The sequence below is a fragment of the Danio rerio genome, chromosome 13, assembly GCF_052040795.2.
Source record: "Danio rerio strain M-AB ecotype USA chromosome 13, GRCz13ab, whole genome shotgun sequence".
Lineage (NCBI taxonomy): Eukaryota > Metazoa > Chordata > Actinopteri > Cypriniformes > Danionidae > Danio > Danio rerio.
In genome coordinates this window covers 29,845,233-29,871,388 of record NC_141033.1, presented here as the reverse complement: position 1 = coordinate 29,871,388, position 26,156 = coordinate 29,845,233, and the positions used below count along the sequence as shown (strand labels likewise).

Genomic DNA, 26,156 nt, shown 5'->3' with positions numbered 1-26,156 from the left:
ATAGTTATTTAAAAATAATAATAATCAATTGAAACGATATAATTTCAGTTGTCTTTTCACGTTCTTTTTTTTGTAAGTGGTCACGTGACGTGAGCGGAAATTGGTCAAAGTGAACAGTATACTACAGTAACGATAGTGTGTTGAGGTCTCTCGGGAGGACTTACAGTTTAGCGTTGGCTATCTCGACATCTCTGTTAACGTTTCATGTTGTTTGTTTTAGATGTCGGACTGGGAAGATGAATACGACGGAGATGGCGTGGCGGTTTCAAAGCAGTTAACGTTACCTGCTAAACCTGCGCCGGTAAAATCATGGAGGCCTCCGTCACCTCGAGGCGCGCGCAATCGAGAAACCTCCAGCGCTGGTGCAAAATTTGGCGGAGACGGAGAGCAGTGGGTGAACTGGAGGAACAGAGATTCGGATTTCGATGTCTTTGACGGTGCAGCCGGTAAAAATAACAGTTACAGTCGATCCAGGATTGGACCAACACGAAGTCGCGGTTACGCAGACCGTGGAGATTCATCATCGGTAACTCTGAACGTGGAAAACTCATTGGTCGGGAGAATAATAGGTAACGTTAAACGTGTCTTGTGATGTTTAGGATTTTTTTCAGACTGTCAGCAATCTCTTTAATCGTTAAGAATTGTTTTGACCGTTTCATAAACTGATTGAAACCGTTTCTAAAAATAGTTGGTTAATGTTATGTTACGTTACGTGATTAAGTTAACGTTACCGAGTTAACGTTAGGCCCCAGCGGTTGTCAGGGATATTTTCGTTGCTGTTTGCTAACGTTAACGTTACTCAAGCCAAAAAAAAAAAACTTGCTCAATCAGCATTTTGTTTTACAGTGACACAGTGCAGATAAAATTGAGGTAACTTATACGTGGTTTTATTTTCACACATTTGGACTTTCAGAATTTCAGAAGAGTACAACGTTGTTCACAGTCAGTTAAATAGTGCTAGTGTTGTTTTGAAGTCATATTTACATGAAATGTCAGTCCGAATATTCAGTGTACCATGCTATACAATATAGGGACCATGTCACAAGTTGTCACTGAACTTGTGCGAATATAAAACCAACTTTAACGTTACCTCAGTGCAGATGAAGTGTTAAAAATTACTAGTTTTTTCACCATGTTTTTTCAAATTATTTATTTAGCTTAAGAATTCCATGCGTTGTTGTCTTACACTGTTTTGTATTAAATATTAGTTCATACTTTTCTAGTGCAAAAATGACGTAAATTAGATTAGATCTGAATTATTGACTAACTGGAGCCAAATATTGACAATCTAGAGCCATAAGTTTGTACAAAAAGGATTTTTGAGTATCTCGTTATCATCATTTCATAATTCAAGAACGTAAAATGCTGCGTAAAATCAGGCACGTCATGTATGAAGTCTCAAAAACATCCAGAATATGCTTGAAGAATAAGACTCTTTTATTTTGTCTGCTCCACAGTGTCTCACCACCCTAAGGGATTTTGAGCAGGTTTGCATACATTATGTGACAAAATAAGTAACTTAATTTTAACGATACCTTTGGTGCTGCGATTGTTGAATCGGGTTTTAATTGTTTTTATGAAATGGTTCATGTGAACTAGTTAACAAGTAATTTGGTCAAGTAACTTCTAATTAAGAAGTGATTTGGTCTGTATTATTTCTGTTTGTCGTCTTAGGTCGAGGTGGTGCGAAAATACGAGAGCTTCAAGAGAGCAGTGGAGCATCAATAAAGGCAAGTTAAATACATGAAATCTCCCAAAAGTCTGTTTAGTAACAAGCTCAGAAGAACCTGTATTTGCACACTAGATAAAACTTTAGACTTAAGGTAAGTTCCAGTTATTTGAATAACATTATTTTCTGGTATTTGCCGAAAATTATATTATCAGTTAGTTTTAATGTCCAAAAATGACTATATACATCCCATTTTTTCTTTTTACAATACTGTTGGCTCTCATTTATTGGAAGGAAATTAGGGATGCACCGATATCGATACCAGTGTCAGGTATCAGGTCGATACTTGGTTAAAATACTCATACTCGTATCGTACATGAAAGGTTGATACCATGCACTGATACCACTCAACAGTAATTCACTACATGATGTGATTTGTTGTCTTACCTGACTTCAATGTCCTAATGTATTAATTAGCCTAATGTATTTTATATTAATAGCTTAGTCCTTATAAACAATCAGTTTCTAAAGTACATCTAAAGGCTGCGTGCTAAATAAAAGCTTCTTGTCACTGCGGTCACCACGCTCGTGTCAGTTTACAGCTTCTGTAAAGCTCAGACAGCCTATATACAGATCACACAATCTCAGTAAACACTTCATGGAAATGTATAAATATCTCTTAAGTATTGTTTATGGAATATTTATATCGATGTGATCTTGCTTTTGGTTATATCGATACGGGCTTTGTAGGCATATGCATTATTTTTAACATTAAACGCAAAATAACAAGTGCAAAAAAGAACAGCTGAACTTCCGAAAAAGTGATCACTGAGGTTGCCGTGATGGTTGCTTTGTTTCTCTGTAGTTGGATTGCAGGGGCGGACTGGCCATCTGGCAATTCTGGCAAATGCCAGAAGGGCCGGACCATTTTTTAAATGTGGGCCGGTCACCTATTTTATTTATTTATTTTTTCATATGTATTGTTTTTTAAATGTAGGCAGCTTTTATCTTGTGCGAGATGTGAATATGATGATGATGATAGTAAGAATAATAGTAAATGTTAAGCATTGGCCCAACTGGCAACAACCGGCTGGTTTCGAGATGGGCCGACCGAATCTGAGGCTACTCAGATGTAATCAAAATCTGGCAAGAATGTCAAACAAACAGTAAGTGCAAAAAAAAAAACAAAAAAAAACAAAGGTCTCGAAAGCGGTCAGTGTAATGGTAGTTAGCGCTGTCGCCTCAGAGCAAGTAAGTCGCTTGTTTGAGCCTTATCTGGGTCAGTTGGTGTTTCTGTGTGGAGTTTGAATGTTCGCGTGGATTTCCTTCTGGTTTCCTTCACAAGACCAAACACATGCTATGGGTGAAATGGGTGGGCCAATTGTGAATTGGGTAACCCAGTATAATGGGTTGCAGCTTTGAGGGCATCCGCTGTGTAAAACATATGCTGGATAAGTTGCTGATTCCCAGATTAATAAAGGGACTAAGCCGAAAAGAAAATGAATGACATGATTGCATATATAAATGGGTTGCTTTTGTTCCAGTCACATACATTAAATGTTTAAATATCTCTTAAATAGGTACTGCTTATATAATTTTACCATCTGTACACCAATATATGTAGTGAATGTGCGTGTCCTTGGGTGGGGCTGTGTGGGTGTGGTAATGTGGGCTGGTGTGGCTACAGTGCCAGGGCTGATTTTTAGTCCCAGTCCGCCCCTGTTGGATTGTCAGTGGTGCTGCATTGCTTAATAACTTTTCTTTTAATAAAAAAATAAGATTAATTATTATTAAAAATTGTAAGATGAGGGTCACGTAATTTTTAAAATGAGAGTATGTGTTACGTATTTATGGCTATTGGTCTTACCTACCCGCGACCAACCCATAGTTAAACATCTAGTAGCCTACTTTTTGATTACCTGACCCGCAGATTAAGGATAATACTCGTGAATATGAAAGAATCACGTATAACAGGGTTTTATGGGCCCTCAATATGCAGTGCCAAGAGAGTGACTCCATAAGGTAATGTACACTGCACACACTTTGTGTAATGTGTGAAGTCATAGGCGCATATCAGCGCAAGGATGACTCATCCTTTAAATGTCCATGCTTAGTCATAAATAGATAAGGTCTGGATTTGCTGGGTATCAACAATGTGTGTATATTTTTGGCTTGGAACAGCCTTTTGTTAAAGATTTTTGTGTTCATCCTTGCTACAGACAAGGAAAAAAAACAAAAATATAAACTTCATTGAAACCCAATCTATGAAGTATCGGTACTTGGTATAAGCGAGTACACAAATGAAAATATTCATACTCGTATCGGTTTGTAAAAAAAGTGGTATCGGTGCATCCCTGAAGGAAAAACTAAGATAAACCTATTCTTTATAAAACCTGCTTTTATGATCAAAATAAAACTTTGAGAAATGTCTGACAATGCACATCAGTTTGGGATCATTGCATCATATGCTCTGCTGCAGAAATCTTGTTCATGGATGAGTATTTAAACTTTTTATCATGGTAGTATTAAGCAGAGCAAGTTGAAGTGAAGCAAGAACACTGAAGTAATTTCTTAGCTAGCATAAAGTTTCACAAATTCAGCAGAGCTTTTATTATCTTAATTACTGCTTTCGGTTCTTCCTGGGGAAAAAGCAGTGCTGTTTTATCACTTTAGATTTTAAGGTTCTGCTATAATGCTGCTCTAGGGTGTGTTTCCGAAAACCATCATTAGCTAACCAAGGTTGCAAGTTGCATCATTACAAACATAGTTTGTTGATTTGGTGTTTCCCAAATCTGTCATTCCATTGAACATTCGCAAACTGCGTCACAAACTTCTAGAGCTGTAGTTAGAAGCATAGTTCCTGGTTGTAACGTGTTCTATTTCTACTTATCCCCCATGCCCTATTTAATTAGAGCGTTCCAACGTTTAATCTTAGAATAATTAAAAAAAAAACATTAAAGCATCTCTCTTGGGTGTAATTTGTTTTCCAAGTATTTTTTTTACAGTTCAGTTTTGGCGATCTTCAAATTGACAATTGTGCTCCTTTTTCAATGCACTTTGAAATAGGGATGCTCATTTCGATTAATTTTGCTAACCGACAACCGCCTCTCGTTAATCGGTTGTTAACTGGTTAGATTACTATAAATTTTTTTTAAACAAATTGACGTTTCTATTTTGTGTCTCATGCATTAAATATTGCATTTTAAAATACTGATTTATATGCTAGCATATTAATAACAGAACATAAAAGAGCATCTTCTCGCACCTGTAGGGTTTCCATAGCACAGAAGAACAGAAAAACTAAATAAAATGATTAAAATAAATAGGCCTGCCCTAAATAATTTTTCACTTAAATTATTAATTTGTATTACAAAACGAAAACACTGACTGATCCTTTTTAAGAACGGGCATAGGTTGTTTTTTTCAATCATGTTTTTGTCTTCCGTCAAATAAAATCGCAGACTTCCTCAAATTGCCCGCTCCATGGAAAATATGCATTTATTTAATGCCCGCTGTTATTATTATGACAAAACATTTTACATTTTTAATAGAAATCATTATTTTAAAGATTATGTCTTGCTATATGGTTTTCTCTCTCTCTCTCTCTCGCGGTTCAAGTGCGCGCGCTGCGTGATGAAGCGACAATAGGCTACTGACAACGCGTGCATATGTTGACTTGTTTGTAAACAGTTTTGTTGTTTAAATATGATATTGCATTAATGTACATACTTGCTTTATAAGCTGTAAAATAAAAGGTAAAGCCTATTTGTTGTGTTTATGACGCAGATCCAGGAGGCGATCAGTGACAGCGTGATTTGGCATCAACACGTCTCAAACAGCAATATTCTCCTTCCATTTAGCTTCTTTGGGAAATATGTCTGTAGGCAGATTTAGTACGTTTCTGTAGTGAGTATGTCTCCAACATTTATTAGATTTGCTAGGAATATTTATGATTGTCTCCAATTAGATCTACAGATCGGTATTATTGCGTCCTGAAGTAAAGTGAAACGGCTATAAACTCCAGCAAGATAGAGTGATTATATGCAGAGCCATATAGCTTTATCTATATATAAAGTATAATTATGGAAACTGTGTTCATCTTAACTAAAAGCCACATCGGTTTGCTGGCTTCACGCATCATGCACCTGTCAGTCAGTCGGTCAGCACGTAACCTCAAAGGGTTTAACAAATAGCCTAGCGCACAGCACTACTACGATTACAGAAAAGTTTGTGCTGTTGTAATTCACTTACCTTTTAATACGTTTAAAGGTATAAAAGCGATTATAATCTGCTGTTAAAAACAACAACAACTAAATGTTTTGAATGGGTAATGTAGCCGCGGCGGGATGCATTTTGGTCCTCGCCATGAAAGAATGAATGTAGCGGAAACCATGCTTTTTAAAAGTTCTCTGTAGAACACAAACTGCTGCTCTGGGTTAAGCCGCCTGCAAAACACTTGCAGCTTTTAGTAAACTATTCAAAAGATGCCCCTCTTACAGCAAAAATCGCATTCGATCGGCCCCTTATGCAGCCAAACTAAAAATATATAAAATAATATTTTTTAATCGTTTAACTGATAACATTAATCGGTTACAAACGCACCTTTTCGGTTAACGGTTAATCGATTATTTTGAGCATCCCTACTTTGAAAACATTTATGCCATTTTGAATGGAGCCATGGCTCATGACGAAAGCTATATTTGACCGATTATTTAAAAGCGAAATTTAAGTCTCCAAAGCTTGTGAAAACAAAAATATATAGCATACGTTAATGCTTTCATTTAGTAAGAAATATATCTTCATTGTTTGCCAATATGACATGGGCCTGTTGTTTAGAACATTTCTGCAGTAGTTTGAATGTCAAATTGTACTATAAAAAAAATAAATAAACAATATCATACTTAATAATTATAATAATAATTATTATTATTATAGTCGTCAGTACATCAGCCTTTTCCCAAACGATGCATTGTACTATGATAGTTTAGCCACGAGTTACATTTGTTTTTTGGGAAACGCACCCCTGTGCAGTCTAATAAAACCCAACATATTAAAGCGTATTTGGTGTTTCACTGATTTCTATTTACCAAACTGGAAATCAAAAATGTATGACGTAATTAGCACGGCCACACAGGACAATGTCTGTGTCATTAGTTAAAACACAATATCTTTTACATTGTTATACACATGACATGACTCTTTGATTGATGTATGATTGGCAGATAACCCGTGGTGCACATGAAGCTGAAGTGCTCATCTGTGGAAGCTGTGATGCTCAACACAAAGCCAAAGACATGATTGAAGATCTGGTGCATGAAAATATGGGAGGTTCTGGATACCGCAATGGTAGTTATAAATTTACAAATGTCATTGTTTTGTTAAAACCTTTATCTAAATTGTAGGTATTGACATTTGAATGAATTTAAATCTCCAGGAAACAGCAGTCAAGGGTATCAAAATAACTCTTGTTGGTCAGCTTCTGCTGTTAAAGCGGCAGCTGCAGCTGCACCAGCACCTACCCCCATTGACTGGACTTCACTTAGAGAAAACCGGGACAAATATGAAGCTATGAAATGGCAAGGTGAGTCTCTGGGTAATGTGATTGTTACATCAGTTCTACCATCATATTCATTCTAACCAGCATTACTGAATATGTATTGCTACTGTATGTTTACACAAAACAAAAATTCCACTTTGATTCATATACTGTTTGTAATATGTTGTCAGATATGAAATACTTTACCAGATTTAACACATTCTTTGGGTTCTTCAGATCTTCCTGTTCTAAAGAAGAATTTCTATATTGAAGCAAAATCAGTGGCTGCGCGCAGTGCTGAAGAAGTCAAGATCTGGAGGTCAGTGTTGTCTTATCATGCTTTTTTCACATTAGCCCACAGATGGCGCAATAGATCTGTTAATTACAGCATTTCTGGATGCTCTGACATTTGGGTATTTGTAACAGTGGTTTTGTTCTGTTCTTGCTTCTTATACTAAAATTTAATACCTATTCTTATTATAAGAAACCACAACATTGCTAAAATAATATTAATTTGTCACACAAGATGAGCGTTCTTCAGGGTTTCTGCTCTATTTCACCTATTTATTTTTTTGTATTTTTTTTCAATGTAACTAAGGATTTTATTTGCTGTTTAAATAATATTAATTTATTTATGTAATATCATGTTGTTTGAAAGTAAATTCTTATTAAAATTAGCCACCTACATTTGCAATTGCAAAAGCATTATACAACATGCATTACAAATGCACATCAAATTGGACATTTATATTTTCAGTGTAACTTTTCCAATAAATTTCTGATTTACAGAAATCAATGTCAGCAACGTATGCTAATTTCTGTACCAATAAGGCTTTTAAAAAGCTTTTTGCTTAGTTTTCAGCTGATAAAATATTTTAGCTCATCATAGCTAGTATAAATATGTTCTTTATAAACATTTTCATTACTTAAATTAGTTCATTCAGTTTAATTCACATTACTAATAAGGTTTAGAAATCTTAACTTTTAAAAGTTTTATATTTATAAATGGGCATCTTTGTTTTCTATATAGCAGTGCCACAAATATTATTTTTGTGTCATCAGTTAATTGTTTACCTTAGTCAGAAACATTTCAAAGTATTAAGAGTAGAGCTTAATTTGAGCCAGAGAGAGAGAGAGCATGTGAATGAACACAAGTGAAGGCTGTGTGGATTGTGTTTGCATGCGCACACATCACTGTAGTAATCATGCGGAATATTTTCAGCCAATCAGCTTTTTTATGTTTAATCACTCTCATTGGTTGGTGATTATTGTTTCGCGTGCAGTGAGCAGTGATTAATGGCACAGTGGCCTGCCTAAATAATATTTATATTTTCAAAATGGCAAAGAGGCAGTCGCGCATATTTTCATTTTTAAAACCCTAAGTTATTTTGATAATAAGCCTGATCAAAGGAGATCTTGAGAAAATGAAACTGCACAATGTATCTAGATAGCGGGAAACTGAAGCAAATCGATCTCAAGTCAGGCAGAAAACATGACAGAAGAGGTAACTGTGGGCTCTTCTTAAAGATTAGTTTGAGTCATTTGAATATTTTCTTTTTCACTTGGCACATAATAGTAAAGTCAATAGTGATTGTTCATATTATTTATGTTTGTAGCTACATGTTTTTTCTCATCATTGACTGACCTATAATGTCATATGGCACAAAATAATCAAAGACCGTTCAGAAATGTGATGCTCTTTTTTGCGGTATCATTGTTTAATGACGTCTTGTCCTAGGAAAACTGAAATTGAGTGGTGGACGTCGGTCACATTGACTTTTCTTTTTTTTGCTGGTTTTGTTCTGAGAATTATTCACTTACAAATGAAGCACTGATTTAGGGCATGGTGTTCTACATATAATAATTGTATTGTTTTTGTACATTATGCTTCTCTAATAAAACAGAAAAGAGAACAACAATATCTTTGTGGACGATTTAAAAGATGGTGACAAAAGAACAATTCCCAATCCAGTGTGCACGTTTGAGGAAGCTTTTGCTCACTATCCTGGCATCATGGAAAACATTGTCAGAGTAGGGTTTAAAAAACCAACACCCATTCAGGTAAAGAACTCTCTTTCATGCTTGCTTCTCACTGATTGTTTTTCTGCCTTATGTAAAATAAGACATTCAGATGAATGGAAACCTGGTTAATTTTCCTAATGGTTCAGTCGCAGGCCTGGCCAGTCGTCCTGAATGGAATAGATCTTATTGGAATAGCCCAGACAGGAACAGGCAAAACTCTGGCCTACCTCCTTCCTGGATTCATTCATATGGATGGACAACCAATGTAAGTGTGTTCCAGGGTTCATCCTTTTTGTTAACAAGTGAATCTATTTTACTCTGATTGATATACACATTTATTGAAGGCCCAGGGACAAAAGAAATGGCCCTGGCATGTTGGTTTTGACTCCTACTCGTGAGCTGGCCCTCCAGATCGAAGCAGAGTGCAACAAATACAGCTACAAGGGATTTAAAAGGTGCTGTAATTATAAGTTCTCCAAATTAATTCAAATTTAATCCATAATTTAGGGATTCAACCAACAAAACAAAATTCCTTACATTATTTTAGTATCTGTATCTATGGAGGAGGTGACCGAAATGCCCAGATTAAAGTAGTGACCAGTGGTGTGGACATTGTCATTGCAACACCTGGACGGTTAAATGATCTGCAGATGAATGAGCTCATTAATTTGCGCTCCATCACCTATTTGGTAAGTAATAGCGTTTGTAAGTTGAAATAAGGATACGGATGAGAATAAATGTTTTTGTGTCCATTAGGGGTGCAACGGTTTGGTATGTATCACAGTTTTAGATTTACATGCTAAGGGTGCTTTCACGTCTGTGAATCGATTCAGTTGTTCCGAAACAGGGATTAAAATTGTTACAATGTTGCTCTTTGTTCTTGGTTCAGTTCGCTTTCACACAGCAAAGTTTCTAAACGGACCAAAAGAGCTAAAACAAGTCACGTGCGATTAACCTCTCCTCACTTTGTCAGTTTCATGGTTTATTTTGCAGAGTCCGGCTCAGCTGTCAGGGGGGTGGTAGTGGTTTTGATGGTGTTTGATAGGGTGCTCGCAACGTGTCTGAAGAGCAAGGACTGATTCGGTGGGGAGGGGTGAGAAGGGTGCGCGACGTATTTGAGGAGCGGGAGGGAGACGAGCGATTTCTTGGAGATTATCACTCGTTTGCGGGCACCTGGGAGGCTCTGTACATTCACGGGAGACTAACGAAACATCCGGGAGACTTGGGATGTCTGGAATGACCTCCCCCCCTGCTCCTAATTCTCTCTTTATATAGCTGTATGCCTATTACATATCCATATTACACTGTGATATAACCGGGCTCAGATTATATTGCTTTCTCATTGCAATCGATCCACTCCAGAGTTTGTTTCAATCGAGCTGAGACCACCTCATTCAAGCGATCTCGGAGTGATTATTTTGGCGCGGATCCGAGCTTGATTGGTGGTTTCATATATGCCAAGCGAACCGCGCTAACTGGGCAAACGTGACAGGTTCCGAAACATAAGTGTAGGTGTGAAAGCACCCTAAGACAGGTCTTCGCACAGGCGATGGATGTGAAAGGTAATCGAAAGCTTAGAAAGGCAAAACTGCTTTGTTGCAGTTTTTATTAACAAACCAAAATTAATAATGTATATTCTGAACCGTGGATCACAGGGCGCAACGAACCGTGGGAGGTGAATGAGACTGCGTTTTTTTTTGTTTTTTTTTTTTGACCAAGAACCGTTGCATCTCTAGTGTCCTTGATAAAAATAATTTTGTGTATATGCAGTTTTTCTTTCTCTTTTTCCAGGTGTTGGATGAGGCTGATAGAATGTTGGACATGGGATTTGAACCTCAAATCATGAAAATCATTCTGGATATTCGACCAGACAGGCAAACGGTTATGACTAGGTGATTTATTTGATACTTGAAAAATATCTTGATTGCAGGTAGGACAGGGTATTCTCTTTTTTTTAATTTTGTTTCATTGGTCAGTGCTGGCAACTTTTTTTAATGAAAAGGTGGTAAGCTCTGCCCGAAAAGTTGCTAAATGTTGCTAGATTACTTCAAATGTCAATTTGCGTATTACTGACGTCAGCAAGTAATCTGACGTTTCTGTTTGTTTTACAGCCTATGGCTAATAAAGGTTTTTTTAATGTGCACTACGCTTTATGTATGCATGCCAATTTGACTAAATTATTGCTGTTTGAATACAGTATGTCAGTATAGATGTGTAGTAAATTTGCAGTAATCTCACAGACGTAATAAACCAAAACTGTCACTAAAATGTCTGTGATTGTGAACAAGAAAAACGGTCAAAAAAAAAGTCTGAAAAGTTGCTGAATATAGTGACAAAGTCGATAAGGTGACAACACTAGCGTTAGTATTTGTTTCTCTGAAAAAACAGTGTTCACAACTTAATTGTAAACGCAAAGCATATTTGTGTTTAAGGATTAGGGGATGGTGAGCTTGAATCAATCTGTTACTCACCTGTGGTCTTTGAGTCAAAAAAGGAACATTTTATGAAACACCCAAGTTAAAAATGTAAAAAATTTCCTTCTACTGACGTAAAAAAAAAACAAGCGTACATAGTTTATCCTGAGCTAAAGTAACAGTACTTTGTACTGTTTACTTTAAACGCAAAATGGACATTTTTCTCTGCATTTATTCAGTTTGTATCTCTATCTTTCTGTTGCAGTGCCACCTGGCCACCAGGTGTTCGGCGACTGGCCAAATCCTACCTGAAAGATCCAATGATGGTTTATGTGGGCACACTGGATCTAGCAGTAAGTGAATATTTACACGTGTGTCATATATATATATATATATATATATATATATATATATATATATATATGTATATGTATATGTATGTATATATATATATATATATATATATATATATATATATATATATATATATATGTAGATATATATATATATATATATATATATATATGTAGATATATATGTAGATATATATATATATATGTGTGTTTATATTGGATAATGCTTCAATAACAGATCAAATATAGCTTTATTTGTTTGGCCTCCTTATTAAAAGTCCCCAGTTAACTTCTGTGTCTGTCTGTCTGTCTGTCTTCAGGCAGTGAACACTGTTCAGCAAACGGTGCTGTTTGTGCAGGAGGATGAAAAAAAAGACTACGTTTTTGATTTCATTCACCGAATGGAGCCTCTGGACAAAGTACTAATATTTGTTGGAAAAAAACTCAAGTAAGTTTAAAGTGAGATGAGCTTTTTCATGAAACAGGATATGGGAGGAGCTTCACTCACTGAAATGGCATTGCTTAACATGCTTTTACTGTGATCGCTTGACATGACAATGGGTGACAATTTGCTCAGGAATAGTGTGGGTTGAATGGTTTGTGGGGAAATGCTTCTCTTTTCTAGAAATGAAACTTGGCATTGCTCCATTGTCAGAGGGTGTAGCTGTTTAATAAATGGCCATTCTTACTATCACTTGCTTTTCTACACCTCGATATGACAGGCATTTTTTTTGTTTGTCAAAAGTTGCGCAAACATTTAAACAGGTTCTTTGTTAGACTTTCATGCTGATATTTTCATTTTGTGCAAAATAAGATTGCTCAGAAATTGCCTGATACTCGGCCTGCATTAAATCAAGTGCTTCAAGATGATAAGGGCTTATTGGTTAAAATTGCAGCAAAGGTTGTTTAAAATGGGATTGTTCACCCAAAACTGAAAATTGCCATAATTTCCTAATCCTCTTTTTGTACCAAATCTTGATGGGTTTCTTTTTTCCATTGAACACAAAAGAAGAAATACTGAGAACATACCTGTCAACCCTTCCGTTTTTCCCAGGATTCTCCCGTATTTTACAGTTCTATCCCGCTATGATCCCGTAAAGGTATTTTCACATAATTTTTCTGTATTTTTGGTGTTTCTCTGAAGGGTAACAAGAAATATTAAAGAGCCGAGCCTCCCTATACGCAACCCATACCGCCGAATCGCATGGGGGCCACCCCTTGCTCTTAAATGTGAGTCTGTTCTGTGCTTTCGCTTTGTTTAGGCACGAAAAGACATTGAAATAAACATAAAAACGGCGCGATTCCCTTCCTTTTCATTACAAGTGTCATTTTTTTTCATACACAATTTCGTCCTAAATGAGCATAAACAGTTAGGAAAACAGTCGAATGCTTTCATTTCAATGTTAATGTTAGATGTGTACATTTTTAAAGTGACACCTGTTATTTGTTAATGTAATCAAACGAAAAAAATCTAAATAAATCATTCATACGTTGCTCTTTAATCACCAGTGCGCGTATCTCTATAGGGAGCTTTTTTGTGCGTTCTACATCTCAGATAATGAACTTGCAAAAGATATGTGGATGATTCATATTACTTACACATGCATATTCCAAATATATGTGAAAGATGTCATGTAACGCGTTGAGTCAGGTAAAAATACAGGACAGCTCGTCTAACTTGTGTTGCAGCAAAAAAATAAATCAAGGCTCACACGGGTCGCATTCCACATGTTGTGCTTTATTCTCCTTTCAACAGTGTCACTGTATATTACAGAACAATAACTTAATTTGAGCATCAGAGAAAAATAAAAATAAACATCGGTCCCACGCACATGTGCTTCTTGTGGTACATGCATCTACAGACAGTTCTCGCACGCACACGCAAACACATAGTGGCAATCTCTCTGAAAGGAGCCTCACCCCATTTTCATTCGTTACAGACACTTGTCAGATTTTATTTAAGAGAGATAGCTGATTACACGGCACAAAAGTGCATGCTTGTAGGGGCGTGATGTAGTGATGTGAAACCGATCCGCGAATCACAGCACATTATGATAGATGACCAATCAGAGTCACTTGAGGGCGGGCCTTTCGGAGGAACTAGGAAATATGACATTAGTTTTTATGTTAGCAGTGTAGCTGTAAATATTCAAAGTAAGATATATGAAAAAATAACCTAGTTTTATTCAAGTGAAACACATTGCTTTGCATCTTATAAACACAACAAAGTCTTAATAATACACTCCGGACCACCCCTTAAACAAAATAAAGAATCTCACAAAGGTTTGAAGCCACTTTAGTGTGAGTAAATGTGAGTAAATTGTCATCTTTTGGTGAGCTATCCCTTTAATCAGCCTTTGTCTGCAAGAAATATGCAAAATGACCACAGTTTGGTTTGTGTGGTGACCTGTGAGTATGATCAACTGTATGGCTATTCCTTTATAATCCTCACTGTTTTTCCCCCCTTGCTGAATAGAGCTGACGACCTCTCCAGTGACCTGTGTCTTCAGGGTATAGCGGTACAGTCTCTGCATGGAGACCGAGAGCAATGCGACAGAGAAGAGGCCCTGCAGGACTTTAAAGATGGTACAGTATGTTAATAAGCAGCAAATACAATGGTGACGTGTAGTTTTTGTGCCAATAGCAGCACCAAATGAAATTGGTAAAATGCTGGCCAATGCTGACAAATTGGTAACCTCAAATAAGTTAAGCCAGTGCTGTGATGAACTGCTTACTGCTTTTGTTTTTAACCATGACTGACACCAAAAATACATACTTAATTAGGACTGGGTGATTAAATGAAAAGAAATGCAAACCAAAATTCAAAATCTCTTAACAGATGAAATTTTATAATTTAATACTGTTAATACTTTTCCCTAGCCATTCTGCTTGCAGCTTTTTCAGAATCTCACTTTGCAAGCAGTGTATTAAAAGACTAACCGCTTAATCAGCAACCCTCTAGAATGGAAGAAAATCACTCACATGACTTTAAACTTGGGGATGAATTATTCAATTTCACTCGCCAGTGATTGTGGCTTAGAGTAAATTTGATGCACTGAACAGACTGACCGAGTGTTTCAGTTACCCTCACAATCCTGTGTTATATCAGTGAATGCACAGAAGTATCGATAAGCTCTGACATTAACGGTTCTGCTATCGATACTTGAGAATTATTGCTGAAAAAACATTACTTGCAGTAGCATTATTGAACTGACCAACCTATTCTAATTTGTAATATTTGATATTCGTCTGCGTAGTTGGCAGTCTCACATGAGAAATTCTCGTGTTTCTGGCGAGCGTGTCAAGTATAAAAGCCTTAACTGTTCTTGGTTGTGTGTGCGCACTCAGCGGAGGCTCGCACAAACACATAGCTTGCGACACGGACTCGTGCACACACAACTTGTAAGCTTGCGGAGTGAACAAAACAGGTTGTTTTTCTCGAGTGGACTGCAACAATGCCCGTTGCAACAAACGCAACAAGTTGTTTTCTTGTATAACAGAAACACAAGCAATCTGGCTAAGTAAAAGTACCATTTAAAAGTGCATTATCTGCAGTAAAAAGTAATTAGAAGTGTTTGACAGCCTAGCTACTAATGGTAACGTTACATCATTCACATCGTTTTGCCAGCAGTAAATCACTTAATTAGTATAATATTAATAGTTGAATAAACGCACACATTCGATTACAATGAAAACAGTATTTTTTTTCTGCAGTCGCTTAAATAAATCTTAAGCATTAAAAATTCTTTTACATCAGCCGTATTTACAGAATAGCCTAATAATATACTATGCTTAAGAACTTATTTTTAAAAATGCTTATTTTTACATTGCAAGATGCTTCAAAACTATATTAAAACAGTTAACTCCCAAAACACTCAACTCATTTATGTGAATGCGTTAATGAAAAATCACAAACATTTTCTCGTTTAACTGCATTTTGCAACTTAAAGAAGATATTTTCAATGGCAGGGAGCACAATAAACCAAACAATATCCCGACTTGTGCCAGAAAAGGCTTGCATGTTGATTTTTCTCCAGAAGAATGGTTAAAAACAGCTAATAGTAATTTTCCTTTAAACTATTGTGCATTTTTGTTTTTACAGGAAATGTTTTGTTATATTTTGTTTTACAATTATTGATTTCGTTTTATTTTACATTCAAAGCTTAACAATAAAATAAAGTGAGTTTATTTTATTCAATTAAATATTTTTTTTTCCATAAAAACGCTACGTAAAGCACCATTAAGAGAACCGCTAAAGTACCGAACCAGTAAGTGGTATCGATAAAGGTGTTATGTTATTAAAACCTTAACAATACCCATCCCTACAATAGGCTACTATAAAATGGTTTAATGTTACACAAACGTGAGCATTTCAGTGACTTTCAACGTACAACATTATCTAGTGTAGACAGAGCATTAATGACGATACTGCCATTTACAAACTACAGTGGCCCCACCAGTCTTTTGGAGCCATAGTATCGCGATACTACCACAGTACCAGTATACCAGTCCAACCCTAATGCACATCATATCTGACGCACTGTAAACCCATGATCTGTAGTTTTTCTCAGAAAATGCAACTCTCTCATACCTTTCATACCATATCTGGCAGGAATAGCAGCTATTCAAAAGCCAGCGCTTGTGTATTACCACTTCATTTTGCTTTCATCAGAACAGTTTTTCCGAACACATACAATAAGATAAATATTCAGAAACTCAGCAGTTTATGTCGGCTGGAAGCAATAGTTTGTGTTTTGATTTGTTTGTTTCACCCATAGTTGGTCTTTGTTTTTAGGAAGTAAAACTGAAATTGCTTTTAATCCAAAAAGTGTTTCAAGCTATGTGTTTTAAAAAAATTCAACAAACAACCGAAAATAAAGTTTTTTTTTTTTTTTTCAAATATTTTATTATCACTAAGAGAAGAAATGCATTGTTTTATTATGTTGTTGCACTGATTGTTTTGGTGCATTGCAGTTCATATGCCTTAAACCTAGAGATGGGTGTTTTTTTTTTTTCTTCTTTTTTTCAAATAATTTGAATTTGCATTTTAAGATTATTTGTATGTTTTTAATTGAGGAATCTCACTTTTAATTAAAATATATATTAGATACATTTTCATTGCAACAATGCCAAAATAATTAAGAAGCTATTGTCTATCTACATGATTATGTGCTTGGCTAATCTGTTTATACTGAGATCCTGCATTAAAACTTCAGTTTTCTGTTGTCAGAACATGAACAACCCTCTCTTTCTCAAACAAAAGTGTATGCGCCTAGGTCATTGCCATGCATACAATCCAAAACCTCAAAAACCTAAAAAACAAAACAAAAAAAAACTATCTAATGTTTCCATCTACCTGTCTGGCTGCTGTTGAAGGTCGTGTGCGTATTCTGGTGGCGACTGACCTGGCCTCCAGGGGGCTAGATGTGCATGACATCACGCATGTGTTCAACTATGATTTCCCGAGGAATGTGGAGGAGTATGTGCACCGTGTTGGGAGAACAGGTCGTGCAGGGTGAGTCAACCAGGGTGTGACTAAATTATCAGAAACTATAAGAATTTTGATAACAATAAAATAATTCAGGCTTTTTATGTAAAATGAGTCTCTGTCTTGAACCAGGAGGTCTGGTGAATCTGTAACCCTGGTGACTAGAGAGGATTGGAGAGTAGCAGCTGAGCTAATCACCATCCTGGAGAGATCTGGTCAGGTAAACAACTGCAGGCATTCACTCCCTCAATTATGTCTGTCACTCTCTGCTATGCAACTCTCTACCTCAGGCCCTTCTAGTTATAAATGGAAATTCTCACAAATTGTATTGTGTGTTTGTTATGAGAATGTTGTGGAGTAATACAGACAGAAAAAAATCAATCTGATACAACATGTATCAGATTAGTTTATTTATATAAGGAATGAATAAGGAATTCATCAGAATAAACAGCAAAAGTATGCGCATGCGCAATGGACAGTGATGGCTGCTTAGTGATACGTGCTCCGCTTCAGATGTCCTTTTCCTTTATAAATATTCCTACGGAGATTTAAACTGAGGTTTTAAGAATTTGTTTTGGTTGAAAGGCATCAGAGATGGCATCCAAGCGAGAATTGCTAAACTCGCCCTCCAAAAAACTACCTAAAGATGACACGCCTTCATGACGCCATTGCCGAGATGCTCGAAAAACAACTGAGAGCTATAGAGCTAAGCAAGTCTAAAAAAAAAATTTGCCTCAGAAAGGGTGCTTACTACATATTTCAAGTAGGAATTTATGTTTTATTACTGATGGAAATTTGATTAAGCGGGACACAAGTTCCTTTTTAAACACAAAAAAAGAATAAAGAGCAAAAGTCATTCCAAGACACTCGAAAAATGTGGAAAAATTGCTAAAAAGCCTTTATTAACATGGCTACTGTATTTCTTAAAATGGCGCCTATGCATTTCGGCAAACACTTGCCTTCATCAAGGTAGCAGAGATCAGGTGAGTCTGGAGTTTTTTATGAACGCTATGGTCTTGTGACTTTCATTCATGATGTATTATTTAAAGATTTTTTTGTATAACGCGCTTTTTCTTTTCCTCTTTTTTTCTTTGCTCTTTTAATACTGAATTTATAATGAATGTTGAGTTGACCTTTTGTTCAATATATTAATTTAGTATTGTTTAGATATTCTAAAGAGTCACGAGACCACAGTGTTTAAAAGAAATTTCAGACGCACATGATCTGTTACCCTGATGAAGGCAAGTGTCCCTGATGAAGGCAAGTGTTTGACGAAATGCGTAGGCGCAGTTTTAAGGAATAGCCATGCCAATAAAGGCTTTTGAATGATGTTTCCACATTTTTTAAATGCCTTGGACTGACTTTTGTAATTTATTAATATTTTTGTTGTTTTTTTATGGAAGTGAACGTTTTTTTTTTTTGTCTGTTAATACCCAAAGTTTTGGTATCGCTAGTTTCAAATTGGTCCCAAGTTTCAGAAACTTTGGTTTCACTCTTTTTTTGGTTCATCAATAATATTGCAGAACAATTGATTGCAAAAATTACTGTACATTTGAAGGTGTATTTCTTACTTTTATTTTGGATGGCAGTGAAACTCCCCAAACTTAACAGGGGATTTAAACAAACTTTCCAGAGCTTCACTGCAACAGTAAATCTGCCATTTAGAAGTTATTAAAACAAATGTGTTTTTTTATGTACCATAGCTATGTGTGTACTTGCACTTACATTACTTATGCTAAACGAGCTTAAACAACATGATACTTAGGATTTTTTTTCCAGAGAATCTGTATAAAGGAAAGCATTTTTCCCCTTTTTTTTTAGGATGTACCAGAAGAACTGGTACTAATGGCTGAGCGTTATGAAAAACACCGGAGGGAGAAAGAAATGTTTGGACCCAGGAGCGGAAGAGGAGGGGGAGGGGGTGGGGGTGGGGGTGGGGGTGGAAGAGGAGGTGGCGGCGGCGGAGGAGGAGGAGGACGAAGAGGTGGTTATAGAGGAGGCTCAGACCTGCCATTCTGATCTATTGGAAGGTAATATATATATATATATATATATATATATATATATATATATATATATATATATATATATATATATATATATATATATTTTTTTTTTTTTTTTTTTGGTTCACCAGATGATTCTTAAAGGGATGTGTATTGTATCTGTTAATTTAGTATTTATTTTTTATTGTATCTTTCAGGTTGATGCCACTGTACTCAATGGGTCCATAAGCTTTTAAAGTGTTAATCCTCTTATTTGTAGAGAGGCCTAAAAAGTCATTGTAATTGACTATTTACGTTTTGTAAACCGATTCATTTATGCTTGATGTTTCTTTAATGTTAAAAGATTTTTTTTCCTAGTTCAGTAACATTATCTACATTTGAAATTGGGTAAAACAAGCCTATATGTAGGTGATGTAGCCATGTTGTTCAGTTGAATACATCAAATAAAAGCCTGTAAAACCCCTTTTTTAAGGATTTTTATTGTATTACACTACATTTGATCTTCAAGGTAAAAGCACAACATGTACATAAATAATGCATAATTAATAGAAATTAAATATCTGTTAGACAACGCAAGTTTTAGCCCCATATTCCATTTATTTATTTTACGATTTGTTCAAAATTCTATAAAAATACAGTTTGCCACAACAACTTAAATTTGGTTCACAGAAATAGATAAATCCTTTAATCTCATTTTCTTTGCAAATCCTGTCATGTATTGCCTCGCATTTAAAAACAGAACTGATAAGGTCACAGTAGTACATGCCTTTCTTTCAATAGCAGTCGGTTGGGATAATTACACTGTGATGTCTTGGGATGGATGGATCCTGGTTTGCTTTTATTATTTGGCACAATTTTAACACATTTCTGTTCAAACACCTGAATTTTGCTTTATAGGTGCCTTTTAACTGAATATAGGAAATGTATTGTTCAGTTGAAATTCAATTTCTTTTGCCAGGAAATCACAGTTGCTTTTAGAGACATGATGTAAGAGGTTGTGGGATGGAATGAAGAAGTTTGGGAGTTGATGATTTTTCAGGTGTTTGACAAAATCTTCCAGAAGCTGCTGAAAACAGTTGGCCAGCTCACTGTAAGCCCACTCGATGTCAGTTCCTCTTGAAGCACAAGCTTGGAGCAGGGTTGTCTTTGCATGATAAGAGCAGAAGCTGGACATCTTATTGGATTTGGACTCATCATTTTTGAGCTGTTGTAGAAGATACTTTAGAAGTTTTAGACACTCTTTCCTGAAAGGGTGAAAGAAGTTTAAAGGATTCAGAGTTTGTGCTTTAATGAGTTGTTGAGTGACTTGAATGTGTTTGTTTCAGTGTACTATTAGAATTATGTTAAGTGTTTATGGTTTCTTTATGTAGATGGGTATTTTAATGGAAGTAGATAAGAACTGACACAATGGACAATTTCTGCACCAAACTAAAGTATTTAGTGCAGTAGAGTAAAGTATTTTTGATAACCATATCAAAGCTTAATGTACGAGAAGAACAGAATAATTACCGGCAACATTTCTGTTCACGTCCCTCACAGCAGGTCTTGGTGTGGCCATGTGATTTCAGAATTTCTTTTTCGATGTGTGAAAAAGAAATTCGCCAGGAGTCTGCGTAGAGAACAATGTGCAAACTATTTGATGATGTTATTTTGTGCACTTGCTCCATTAATATAGCATAATGTAATGTAAATTACTGATTGTGGGCATAGTATACCTCTTGCAACAACTCCATCATGCTCTGCATTTCCAATCCCCTCATATTTAGGCACCAAGTAGAATGGCTGACGTTTCATATTAGCTTTCACTTTTGTACCAAGCCAGTGTTCTACTCTGAAGCCATCCTTTGTTAATTCTGGCCAGCTTGCACGGTGAACTTTAAGACCAAGAACAAAGTCGACAGAAATTTTCTTCCTACCTTCCGTCACTTCTAGTGTCACTGCAGGACACTTTGGCTTTTTTCTCTGAATTACAATTTCGTCTATGAAAAAACATACAAAGGTTTTGTTTAATGTCATAAATGATGATTAATGTGAAGCAATCAAGCTGATTTTTGTCTATGACATGGAGGCATTATGTAAAGAAAATAGATTGTGGGAGCAATGGTCTTGCTTGCAGGACTTTTTATTTAGGTACATAAAAATTGCTTTGTTTTTCTTCTATGAGCACATACTGATGACACTGTAAGTCTAAATAAGCAACATCACCCAGGCTATGCAAGTAGTTGTACCCCTATTTTTTTTAGATCCTGTAAGTTAGAAAAATCTGGATTGATTCTTAGATAGAAAATGTTTCAATAATAATCCAGCTTTACTTTTTTGTCCATGTGAAGCAGTATTACCTCGACTATTACACTGTTTGCGAAGCCATATAGAAAGGGCTTTTTTAGATCTGAACACACCTGATGTGGAAACGTGCTGTCAGCATAGTGAACCATCTGAACATAGTCTGGATGTGAGTGAGGGAAGGTCAGACAACCGCACCCTGTTACTAATGGTTAGTTCATTGGTATGAGGCAAACTACCTATTTACCTGATATAGTCCAAAATATAGAGTTGTCGTATCTACCAAATCTTTCATATCAAATTAACTTTTTTTTTTATTGCTCTTGTAACACTTAATTCATCCACAATGTGTTAACACAGCATCTTGTCCCTCAGTTGGAAAATAAATGGAAGGAATGAATTAGGGCTGTGCGATTAATCGAAATCCAATTGCAATCGTGATTTAAAACATTGCGGTTACCTAATCGCGAGAGACTGCAATATGGAATATATTTGTATTCTTTCATTTCCCACGTCCAGAGCAAATGTGTGACTGCCGTGTGTGTTACAGTCTTACAAAAAGCATATAAGCAGCTATATGAGGAGTTTCTTGCTAAAAAGTCAACTGAAAGTATTGCCAGTGACACTTGATCTAGTAGCAAGCAACAGCAAAGTTCAATTTAAGAGTTGTTTGTGGCTGTTACACCATATAGAAACACATCATGAAGGCACCAGGAGATAACTGACACCATAACAACTCACTGCCTCGCTAAAGACATGGTGCCTTTTAATGCAGTGGCCAAAGAGGGATTTGAAACCTCATCCAAATGCTGGATAGGAATTGTAGACTTCCATCTCACGCATATTTTAGCCATTTTGCAGTACCACAGCTGTACCTTAAATGGTATGTCATTATTGGAATATTTGTCAAAAAAAATGCAATCAGGTATTTTCCCCAAATCACACAGCCCTACAATGAATACCTATGTTGACCACCACATGTTTGAGGGTATTAAAAGATACTTGTAACTTGTTTTAAATGAGCACAAGTTTTCTTTTTTTTTTATTTAAAACCTTTAAAGAAAAACTGCTGAAATTGGACAAGGACGAATCCTAATGTAAGTTTGTTGTACATAGAGCTGCCTCTCTTACACCCATGTAATAGTTTCTAAGTCTTTCCACATTATCCCAAATTTTATTTGAAAACATTTACATAAAAAAATAGGTTATAATTCAAACAAACATGACATTGTTAGGTTATAACGGTTAACCGATAATGTGAATAAGGATAATAAAAACAGTTTCAACCTACATGGGAGGTCTGTAGCCTTCTCCACAGCTTTCTTAACACCATCTCTGAATTCACTCAGCATTTCACTGGCCTGAATGGTCTTGTCTTCATTTAGGAATTTGTCCAGTGGATGTTTGTTTGGGTGGCGTTTCAGTGCAATACTGTAAAATGCCCCAGCCTCATCGAAATTCTGAATGTCCACTCTCTCCACAGGAACAGTCAGCATCACGTCAAATTCATCTGGTTCACAAATCTAAAATGTAGCAAAGTTACAGCTAGTGTTGATTGTTTTGATCTTTTAAACGCCTTTTATGAGCAGTTACCTGAATCTCAATGATAAGAAATATCAAAACCATCAAACTTGTAGCATAAAGACATGCATATTCTGGGAAAAATATTTACAACTTATCTGCCAAAAACTGCAGTGCTATTGTGATATTCCACACACATGAATGTGGACATTCTCATGTTGCATATCTGGTTATACCTGTAGTTATATTTTTATCACGTGATGAGTTTATTACATAGTTTGGGCATTCTCTGATGCAAATCAATATTCAGTTATGATTATTCTGAAATGTAGGTTTACTGAAATCATCTAAAGTAATCAATGTTTATAGGTCTTATTCTGTTTTGTATAGCCAATGTTAATCTCTTTAACTAAAACGACTAAATGTTTACTAAATGTGAATTGTGTATTACCTTGTATCATGTAGTACTTACTTTAAGGTTTTCGTAATAACTTCCCGTTCGTAAAGGCTCGATATCTGCACACCAGGTCGTGTCTTGTGTCAGGTGTGCAATGACTTTCTTCGTGATTTCATTAACACAGCTGGATGCTTTAGATCGCTCGGATTTTTTGATCGTTAATTTGTCAAGAGTTGCTTTAAGAACGTCTCCCAGTGCGTCTTTAACTGCAGTTTTTTTGGTGCTTTTCAGTTCACTTTTCAGAGAAGCGTCACATGCGTTTTTAGCTCCAGGGAAGCCTTTTTTAGGAGCAGATTTATTCCTAGTAGATGATGCTATAGGTTTTTGCTCTAATTTGCTTTCAGAATTTTCCGGTGTTGCTTCTCTATCAAGATTTGGATGATCTTTCTCCTTTTTGCTCGGTCGTTTCAGTGCTGTTTTTTCGCCTGACTTCCCATTGGCGGTCTGCTGATTTTTGCCTTCACTTTCACAGTCAAGAGGAGCTGTCTTTCTTTTACTCTTTAGTTTGTTTTTTGCACTGTCTTGTCTGTCATTCTCGCCTGTTTTTTTATGAACAGAGCCTGCTTTAGAGATGTCACCGTGCTTTTCTTCAGACTTGCTCTCGGAGTTGTCCAGAGACTTGCTATCTCCTTTTGAAGCATCATCTTTCTGCTTTTTACTCCGTCCCCGTTTTAGTGATGGAGTTTCTTGAAGTTTGGCTTCACTTTCACTATCATAAACGTCTTTGTCCTTTTTCTGCGCTTCATTCTTTCCACTTGTCTTTGCTCGAGCTTTGACTTTGGGTTGTTCATCAGGTCTCGTCGGGGAAACACAGCCTGGTCTCCTGTGGCTGCTCATGATGGCAGGTGTGTTCACGAGCTGGCGAGCGCGGTTGTGCTTTTAAGGAAGAGTGACGTCATGATACTGATGGTGCCGTGCCAGCCTCGAAATTATTCACTTCCTCTGTCATGACATATTTATTTCGTGACTTTAAAAATGTTATACCACACATATTTATAGGGTTTCCATGTGTTTTGTAGTTTGTGGACAAAAATGTGTAGACGAGGGCTATTAGTATGTCTATTGCTGAAAGTACTTTAAATTAAAATTAAATTGCTTGGTGTTTACCAATGGTTCTGGGGCCTCTTGCTTATTTTTACACCGTTTTTGCCCCAAGTCCCTACATATCTTTGTTTCACAACTATCACTAAGCATTATAGACTAATTATTGCATATTTATTGATGGCTAATAAAGAACTTATTACAGACAGTTTATTAAATTAACTGAGCCTAAGCAACTATATACAAATAATAATAGACTGTAGTGTAAACAATAAGAATGATAAAGATTATTGTACTGTCTCATGCACATAACACTAACGAAACATTGCCTTGTCCAGCTTATATTTTTTAAGACGGGGGTGTCCAAACTCAGTTCTGGAGGGCCGGTGTCCTGTATGGTTTAGCTCATATGTCCTTCAACACACCTGCCTGGAAGTTTCTAGTACAGCTAGAAAGAGTTTGATTAGCTGGTTCAAGTGTGTTTAATTGGGGTTGGAATTAAAATATGCAGGACACCGGACCCTCAATGACTGAGTTTGGACACCCCTGTTGTAAGACATTTAAGAAAGTGCTTAATGCTAATATAATTTTGGAAATGAAGAGAACTTCACTATGAGCCTACACATGAGCAACTTACAAATCCTTTTTGTACACATCTCTAGGGGTGGACTTATTGATTTGGGGGCCCTAAGCAATTCCAGGTATGGGGCCCTAGCATTAAAACTCAAAACACTCTCTTTCTAGATATTTTTTTCCTCTGTAGCTTTTGTTGTTGTTAAAATTATATGGAAGCTTTATCTTTTATCTAAATGTAAAATTAAATACAATAAATTCACAATTCTAAAAAAAAACAAGTTCACAAACTAACTATATGTACGGTTCATTAGCCATACGGTATTTGTGATTAGATTTTATTTGCATGTGCAGTACAGAAGGAACATTCCACTATTCATGGGGGCCCCCGGTTTTGAAAATTAGTAATGTTAAAATCTAAAGGGCTATGGACAGTTGTTACTACATATGATTGAAAATTTGACTTATGCTATTAATTTAGGCAATTTCTGGCATTGGTTGGGGTCCCATAATTTCCTGGGGCCTTGAGCGGCTGCTTAGCAGCTGCTTACCTTGCTTATTGGTCCGCTGTTCTATAAAGCTGACCTGCTTTAGCAATCTAAATCATCTTCTCCTCTCACTTATCACTTATTTCATAAATTCATTACATGATAGTTAGAACAGATACACATGACTATGAAATAGATTGTTTTACCATGAGGAAATTGAAATACCAAACTATGGCATTCTGCTGGCCCCATTTGTGAGTCTTGGGATCGTTGACTACATCTACATAATTCCGGTTAGCCTGTTT

General features: G+C 36.2%; 2 protein-coding genes across 3 annotated transcripts; one reads left to right on the top strand and one right to left on the bottom strand.

The window, feature by feature from the left end:
- The first annotated feature begins 164 nt into the window (after positions 1 to 164).
- Positions 165 to 19,950, top strand: ddx43 (DEAD (Asp-Glu-Ala-Asp) box polypeptide 43). Its single transcript, NM_001328193.1, is given in 17 exon segments — positions 165 to 569; positions 1,675 to 1,730; positions 6,892 to 7,015; positions 7,104 to 7,250; positions 7,443 to 7,524; positions 9,110 to 9,266; positions 9,374 to 9,492; positions 9,572 to 9,682; positions 9,775 to 9,916; positions 11,019 to 11,119; positions 11,907 to 11,994; positions 12,315 to 12,442; positions 14,471 to 14,580; positions 17,371 to 17,509; positions 17,615 to 17,702; positions 19,304 to 19,512; positions 19,686 to 19,950. Coding segments are annotated over 16 exon segments (2,139 nt in total). The 5' UTR covers positions 165 to 220; the 3' UTR covers positions 19,502 to 19,512; positions 19,686 to 19,950.
- Positions 19,946 to 24,602, bottom strand: cgasa (cyclic GMP-AMP synthase a). Of its 2 annotated transcripts, XR_015506010.1 has the most exons (6): positions 23,765 to 24,602; positions 23,063 to 23,294; positions 21,204 to 21,467; positions 20,998 to 21,097; positions 20,341 to 20,732; positions 19,946 to 20,185 (listed from the first exon to the last, which is right to left on the bottom strand). XR_015506010.1 is itself a non-coding variant. In XM_087279481.1 (5 exons), exons 1-5 carry the CDS (start codon positions 24,584 to 24,586, stop codon positions 20,393 to 20,395), a joined length of 1,758 nt encoding a protein of 585 aa, XP_087135607.1. In that variant the 5' UTR covers positions 24,587 to 24,602; the 3' UTR covers positions 20,243 to 20,392. The 2 variants fall into 2 exon arrangements, 1 of the variants encoding a protein (XP_087135607.1); XM_087279481.1 differs by lacking the exon at positions 19,946 to 20,185 and having other exon boundaries at positions 20,243 to 20,732.
- Positions 24,603 to 26,156: the final 1,554 nt, after the last annotated feature.

Coding starts and splice junctions, on each gene's coding strand:
- cgasa (XM_087279481.1), bottom strand. CDS start 24,586: ATGAGCAGCCACAGGAGACCAGGCTGTGTTTCCCCGACGAGACCTGAT. Junction 23,295..23,764: donor GTTATTACGAAAACCTTAAA/GTAAGTACTACA, acceptor GCTACATTTTAG/ATTTGTGAACCAGATGAATT. Junction 21,098..21,203: donor TGATGGAGTTGTTGCAAGAG/GTATACTATGCC, acceptor TTCTCTACGCAG/ACTCCTGGCGAATTTCTTTT.